A 7,356-nucleotide genomic window follows, 5' to 3' on the forward strand; every position below is an offset into this window, starting at 1 on the left:
TAAATGATTAAGGGAATAAAAAGGAAAGTAAGAAAAAAGGGACAGATGGCGGTAGCTGTGATGACTCTTTGAAATGTCACCATCGCAAATCAACATTTTCAACTTGATTTTTTTTTTTTGTCTTAAAGGAGGAAATAACTATTTTAATTGTAATCTTTATAATCTTAATCAAAGGACAGGAAAACAAACTTTGAGTTTTAGTATTATGTACATATATTTAGGCGCAGGAGTGGCTGTGTGGTAAGTAGCTTGCTTACCAACCACATGGTTCCAGGTTCATTCCCACTGCGTGGCATCTTGGGCAAGTGTCTTCTACTATAGCCTCGGGCTGACCAAAGCCTTGTGAGTGGATTTGGTAGACGGAAACTGAAATAAACCTGTCGTATATATGTATATATATAAATATATATATATATATATGTGTGTGTGTGTGTGTATATGTTTGTGTGTCTGTGTTTGTCCTCCCAACATCGCTTGACAACCGATGCTGGTATGTTTACATCCTCAAAACTGAGCAGTCCGGCAAAAGAGACCGATAGAATAAGTACTAGGCTTATAAAGAATAAGTCCTGGGTGGGGTCGATTTGCTCAGCATGGCCGCAGTCAAATGGCTGAAACAAGTAAAAGAGTAAATATATATATATATATATATATACACACACACACACACATATATGTGTATATATATATATATATATATATATATATATATATATATATATATATATATATATATATATATATATATACATACATGCATATAGCAAGATGCCCTTCCTGCTGCCAACTGCCATCTGCTTCCAAGTGAAGTAGTTTTTCCCCTCCTGTCTGTTAGGAAACCAGACCAACTGAAACCTTGTGATTGAATTTAGTAGGTGGAAGTCTCTGTTGTGTGTGTACATGTGTGTGTAAGTGCTTGTGCCTCTAACAGAGAGGAGGGAGATATATATATATACCTTGTCCTCCATGCTATCTCTCTGGCGTTGTCTTCTTATATATCCTGGTGTTGGATAAATAATTCAACAAAGCAGAGGGACAGAAAGTATTCACACGATGCAATACGATTACTGTTACATGAGGCTTACTGCTCTCTATCGATGGCTCACAGTTAACTGCTTATTATGAACTTCTGATAGTTCTTCATTTTATAGCAATGTGTCCAGCTCACTTTTAGTCACTTTGGGGTGGTTGGAATCCTTCCACAACATCTTCCTTAACTGATATTTTCACAGACATTGGATGAATTTACGAGATGCTGACTCAGGCAAGATTCTCTGGCAGTCAAGTGATGATCTGTAAGTATTTTACAGTTGATTTTCCAAAGTTTTATTTATTTATTTATTTTCTTTGGTTTAATTTTTTCAACTTACATTTTGTCATTTTTGGTTTGTTTTTCTATGTAACCTATTTTTCTTCTCCTGTATTGTCATTGCTGTTATATTGTTGTGTGTATATTATACATACACACACACACACACATACATACGTATGTACACACACACACACACACATCTGATGATGGTTTTGCTGCTTGAAACTTGTGTAAGAATATTAAAGTTGTACTCTTCAAAAGTTTAGAGTAACCCATCAGATTAATGTAAAACTGTTTTTAGCATAGCTGAATATAAAAACAAACATCAATACACACACATACATGGGCTTCCACACAATTTCCTTTTACCAAATTCACTCACAAGGCATTGGTTGGCTTGAGGTTATTGTAGAAGACAATTTCCCAAGGTGCCACACAGTGGGACTGAACCCCAAACCACATGGTTGCAAAGCAAGCATCTTAGTCACACAGCTATGTCTGTTTCAGTCATCACTACCAAGTCTTTTTCTCCTTGCCTTTGTAAGACAATATGATATGACTTGCGGGAGAGTTAGCTGTCATTTCTAGCAGCTTGCATGACCTTGTATTCTTCCTAATTGACATGAGTGATTGGTGTTTTGCTATTGTTCAGTGCCAGGTCAGAACTATTGAACTATAATCCCTATGATCAAAACCAATCCAGCCATGACCATCCCATTTAGCACTTTTTTTTTTGGCATACTGTAATGAGAAGTACACTATTCAATATGTCCTTCCATTCAGATCTGATTTGAGTGAGATTTGGCTTCTACTTCTTGCCAGTTTAGCAACCATATAGAGATCACTTATTGGTTCATCTTAATTTTTAACTTCAGTCAGTCTTGATTCAGTAGATTTATGATCCAACTGTGACCATCTCATCAGTTTTTGGACATAGTACATCTAGAATCACATTATACATTATCATGTCCTTGTTTTGAATAGAGTTTGGAGTCTCATTGGAGATTTGGCTGCTATTTCCAGCATATTGAGCATCTACATAGACTATTACTTCAGCTCACACTGTCTCACTGGTTCTCTCCCTCCTCATCAGCCCAAGCTCCTTGATTATATCTAATTATTAATTATTTGTAATTTAGTTGAAGAGTTAATTAAACACCTCAAAATCTTACCCCTTCTAAAAATTAATTGTTCCCTATTGATTTAAAAAAAAATGTACAATTGGATAAAATAAAAATAATTAATTAATTCCAGTCATTTGCAATATCAATTTTTTGATTTGATATCTTCTGTATGTGTGCGTATGTGTGTGTGTGTGTGTGTGTGTGTGTGTGTAAGTACTGGCATGACTGTGTGTTAAGAAGTTCGCTTTCCAGTCTCATTTACTCTCTCACTTCACTTCTCTCATCTGGTCAATGTTTGTGTAATGTGTGTGTGTATGTGAAGGTGCATGGCTCACTGGTTAGAGCATCGGGCTCACAATTATGAGGCAGTGAATTTGATTCTTGGACCAGGCTGTGTGTTGTATTCTTGAGTAAGACACTTTATTTCACGTTGCTCCAGTTCACTCTGCTGTAGAAACGAGTTGCAACATCACTGGTGCCAAGCTGTATCGGCCCCTTTGCCTTTCCCTTGGATAACATTGGTGGCATAGAGAAAGGAAGCTGTTATGCATTGGACAGCTGCTCGTCTTCCAGAAACAGCCTTGCCTGGACCTGTGCCTCAGAGGGTAACTTTCTAGGTGTAATCCCATAGTCATTCATGACCAAAGGGAGATTTTAACTTTTTTTCTCTTTTACTAGTGGACTTCTCGTTTGGAAGTTCCAGGATTTAGAGGAGTGGAGTGTGGAACCATCTCCAAGCCACTACTGTTCCCAGGTCTACTCTGGCCCAGAGTAGTAACAATTGTCAGAATCCCAGTTACGGGTTAATTAGCAAATTAGGGCTTGCCTGTCTCTGCATGTGAAGACTGGATCTGGCAGACTCTACAAAAGAAACCTACATGGTTCAATGGAAGGGAAGGCAGTTGTAGCAACACATTGTAGAGTGTCAAAAAGGTAAAGGTACCTTCTGAAGCCATGCCAACTCATAGGGGCCGGTTTCCCAGTTTCCATGATGTATAAATCTCCTACCTGGATGGGATGTTTGTCCATTGCAGAATTACTCATTTTTGCCAGCTGGATGGACCGGAGCAATGTGAAATGAAGTGTTGTGCTCAACAACAACACAATGCATCGCCCGTTCCAGGAATCGAAACCACAATCTTACAATCATGAGTCTAACACCCTAACCACTAAGCCACTCACCTCCACAATTGTAGAGTACAGAACTAGTCAACCTTAAGGATGAGAGATGACTTGCATATATATATATATATATATATATACACACTGATACATACATACATACATACGTATGTATGTAATTACAAAGCTAAATTAAATAGAGAGATACTATACTACTTATGTATGTATGTATGTATGTATATATGTAAAGGTAAGTGTTTTATGGATGAAACCCTGGGTAATCCCATAGTCTGGCCATAACTACCTTTATCTTTAATTACTCTACTGCTCCATAACTTAGAGCGTGCTTCTCTTTCAGATTTATGATTTACTACCAATATATGCATATATATGTGTATGTGTGTATATATATATATATATATATATATATATATATATATATATATATAACGTGTGTGTGTGTGTATATATATATATATATATATATGTATATATGGTGTGCTTCATGGCCTCTACACAAATAGATATACTCTACTGCATGCATTGAGCACTCAATCCCAACACACACGCACACAAACATCTTTCTCCTTTGCGTGTCATGCAATTATTTTTCATGATTCATTAATATATTCTTTGTCTCTCTCTCTCTTGCCTCTCCCTCTTTTAAACATACCCACCTTCTCCCTCTCTCTCTCTCTCTCTCACACACACACTCTTTCTAACACACTCTCACCCTTTCTAACACTCTCCCTCTTTCTAACCCATTCTCCCTTTTAAACATACTCACCTTCTCTCTCTCTCTCTTTCTCACAAACACACACACACACACATAACTCTTTCTAACTTACTCTCCCTCTCTTTCTAACTCTCTTTCTCTCCCTGTTTTTCTTTCCAGATCTCTGCCTAATGTTGAACATGAAGGTAAGAACTTCCTTTCACTAACAGATCAGTCTGGAATGTATATTACACCATATATAAGGTTGGTAGGTTGGTGGCTGAGTGTGTGTGAGTGAAGGGGAAGTATGTAGGTTCTAACGGAGTAATGGGTGGATGGAGAAGTTAACAATATTTTCTTTCTTGATTTTGTTTATTTTCCTTTTGTTGTTTTACTTATTCAAAAGGAGAGATGTTGTTGTTTTTGCTGGTGTTGGAAGTGAAGGTGTAAGTGGAGGGGGGGGGTCCCGAACATTTTATTCTTAGTGTGGGGTTAAACCAAGCAATGAATCAATTGTACCGCCTAAAAATAAGAGAACGATCTTTTTCGTTGGGCTTCCATGCAGTTTCCATCTATTAAATTTTACCCACTCAACTTTGAGCAGTTTGAGGCAATAGTGGAAGATACTTGTTCAAGGTGCCACACAGGGGGACTGAACCCAAGACCACATGGTTGGGAAGCAAGCTTTTTAACTACACAGCCATGCTTGTGGAATTGAATAAGTAAACCACATAGTTGCATCACAAGGTTCTTAACCAATTTCCAGTTTGAGGTTTAGAATGCAGGAATGGCCGTGTGATTAAGAAGTTTCTTTTTTGACAGTCACAGAGGTTCTTGATGTGATCTTACTACAGGACATCCTGGACAAATGCTTTCTGCCTTAGTACTATTACCACTACTGTTACAACCACTACCAACACTATCAGCTCTACCACTAATACCACTGTTACCACAAACACTACTAATGTTACTGTTATCAGCAGCACCACCACCACCACCAACAACAACAACACTATCACCCACCCATTACCAACACTATTACCACCACCACTATCCTTATTAACATTTTCATCAATTCATTAAGCCTTTTAACTCAATTTGTTCCATTTATCTATTCTCCCTACCACCTCTTTGGACAACAACCACCACCACCACTAACACAACCACCACTACCACCACTGCTGTCACTGATGTTAGCTCGAGTCCCAAAGAAGATCCTGAAATGCCGGGCAGTGTCTCGAGAGATCAACTTCTCATCAGCTGAACCAATGGACAAGTTCCGACTGGAGCAGAAGATCATGTTTAAAGGGAAATGCTTAGAAGGTTAGTAAGTGTCGTGTGTAGTATAATGCTTTGTGTAGTACAGTGTATGTCTTGCATTACGGTATATTCAGCACCCAGTACACTCTGTAAAGTGGTTGGCATTAGGGAGGGCATCCAGCCGTAGGAACCATACCAGAACAGACGCCAGAGTGTGATGCAGTCCTATGACTCATTGGCAACATTTTTCTGTCTTATAAGGGTAAAATGCACTCAGCCAGTATCTGTGGGGGTACAGGTTCAATTCCCATAGCTGCCTGCTGGCAACTTTTTACAATGTTCTTATAAGGGTAAATCCCCAATCTTTCTCTGCTGTTCTTATAACTTTACTGTGTTCGAAATTTACTTTCTTATTTGTAAAATACCAAACACATTCACTGCTTCCAAAGTTTGATTATGAAATAGTGTCACATTCAAAGAGCTATCATTTAGCATTAAAATTGATGGTAATTGTTGTCAGGGGCTGTTTAGGTTAATGGTAGAGCACTCAGCTGGTACCTGAGGGGCACAGGTTCAATTCCTGTAGCTGCCTGCTGTCAACTTTTTACCGTCTTATGAGGGTAAAACATTCAATCCTTTTTTGCTGTTCTTACAACTATTGCACATTTGATATTTACTTTCATGTATATGCATACACATATACATACATATATATGTGCACATACATATACAAATATATACATGTGTATACACACACACATATATATATATATATATATATATATATATATATATATATACACACACACACATATATATATATGTGGAGGCACAATGGCCCAGTGGTTAGGGCAGCGGACTCGCGGTCATAGGATAGCAGTTTCGATTCCCAGACCGGGCGTTGTGAGTGTTTATTGAGCGAAAACACCTAAAAAGCTCCACGAGGCTTTGGCAGGGGATGGTGGCGAACCCTGCTGTATTCTTTCACCACAACTTTATCTCACTCTTACTTCTTGTTTTCTGTTGTACCTGTAATTCAAAGGGTCAGCCTTGTCACACTGTGTCACGCTGAATATCCCCGAGAACTACGTTAAGGGTACACGTGTCTGTGGAGTGCTCAGCCACTTGCATGTTAATTTCACGAGCAGGCTGTTCCGTTGATCGGATCAACTGGAACCCTCGACGTTGTAAGTGACGGAGTGCCAACAACAACAACAACAACAACATCTCCTCATTATTTCTGAGCAATAATCTTTGTTCATCTGGTAGATGAACTTGCAGTCTCCATATTGCAGGTGCTCTTTCATGAATTGAAAATCTCAAAATGGATGCAACTGCTTCAGATGGTCCAATATACCAACCCATTAGATATTGACTAATTTTGTTATCATTGTTTGAATAGTAGCTTGGTCATTTCCTTTCAGCATGTACTTGATGACGTACTTAATTGACCTCACCGAGGCAACAATTTGAATGTTGCAGCGACATTTGAATGCTCTTAAGAGTTTCATTATAAGGTACAACCCATTTGTTGTTTGTTTTTCCATTCTTATGAGATTCAACTCCTCCCATTGCATTTGATCTTCGTCTCTAAAGAGATAATCGCTCTGTCTGTTTTTCTGCCTTTTGATTAAGATGATAAAGATTAATATTTGATTTTAAATAAAATAGTAATTTTCCCCTTTAAGGAAAAAAAAAAAAGATCAAGTACCTGTGATTAAAAAATATCTCATAAAAATATAGGGATAATTTTTATCTTTCAGTCCATGGCACTCCGAAAGTTGTGTAAATGATTAAGGGAGTAAAAAGGAAAGTAAGAAAAA

The 7,356-nt window shown here is 38.0% G+C and overlaps 2 protein-coding genes across 2 annotated transcripts in view; one reads left to right on the forward strand and one right to left on the reverse strand.

Moving 5' to 3' along the window:
* Nucleotides 1–7,356, reverse strand: part of LOC106876355 (peroxisomal targeting signal 1 receptor) — a 113,562-nt gene that overhangs the window by 94,899 nt on the left and 11,307 nt on the right. The gene's annotated exons all lie outside the window — the stretch shown is intronic.
* Nucleotides 1–7,356, forward strand: part of LOC106876356 (retinal rod rhodopsin-sensitive cGMP 3',5'-cyclic phosphodiesterase subunit delta) — a 34,997-nt gene that overhangs the window by 26,970 nt on the left and 671 nt on the right. Inside the window, exons 2-4 of the mRNA XM_014924856.2 lie at nt 1,233–1,295; nt 4,454–4,479; nt 5,471–5,596. Coding sequence (XP_014780342.1) covers nt 1,233–1,295; nt 4,454–4,479; nt 5,471–5,596 — 215 coding nt within the window. The remainder of the gene's footprint in view (nt 1–1,232; nt 1,296–4,453; nt 4,480–5,470; nt 5,597–7,356) is intronic.

The sequence above is a fragment of the Octopus bimaculoides genome, chromosome 25, assembly GCF_001194135.2.
Source record: "Octopus bimaculoides isolate UCB-OBI-ISO-001 chromosome 25, ASM119413v2, whole genome shotgun sequence".
Lineage (NCBI taxonomy): Eukaryota > Metazoa > Mollusca > Cephalopoda > Octopoda > Octopodidae > Octopus > Octopus bimaculoides.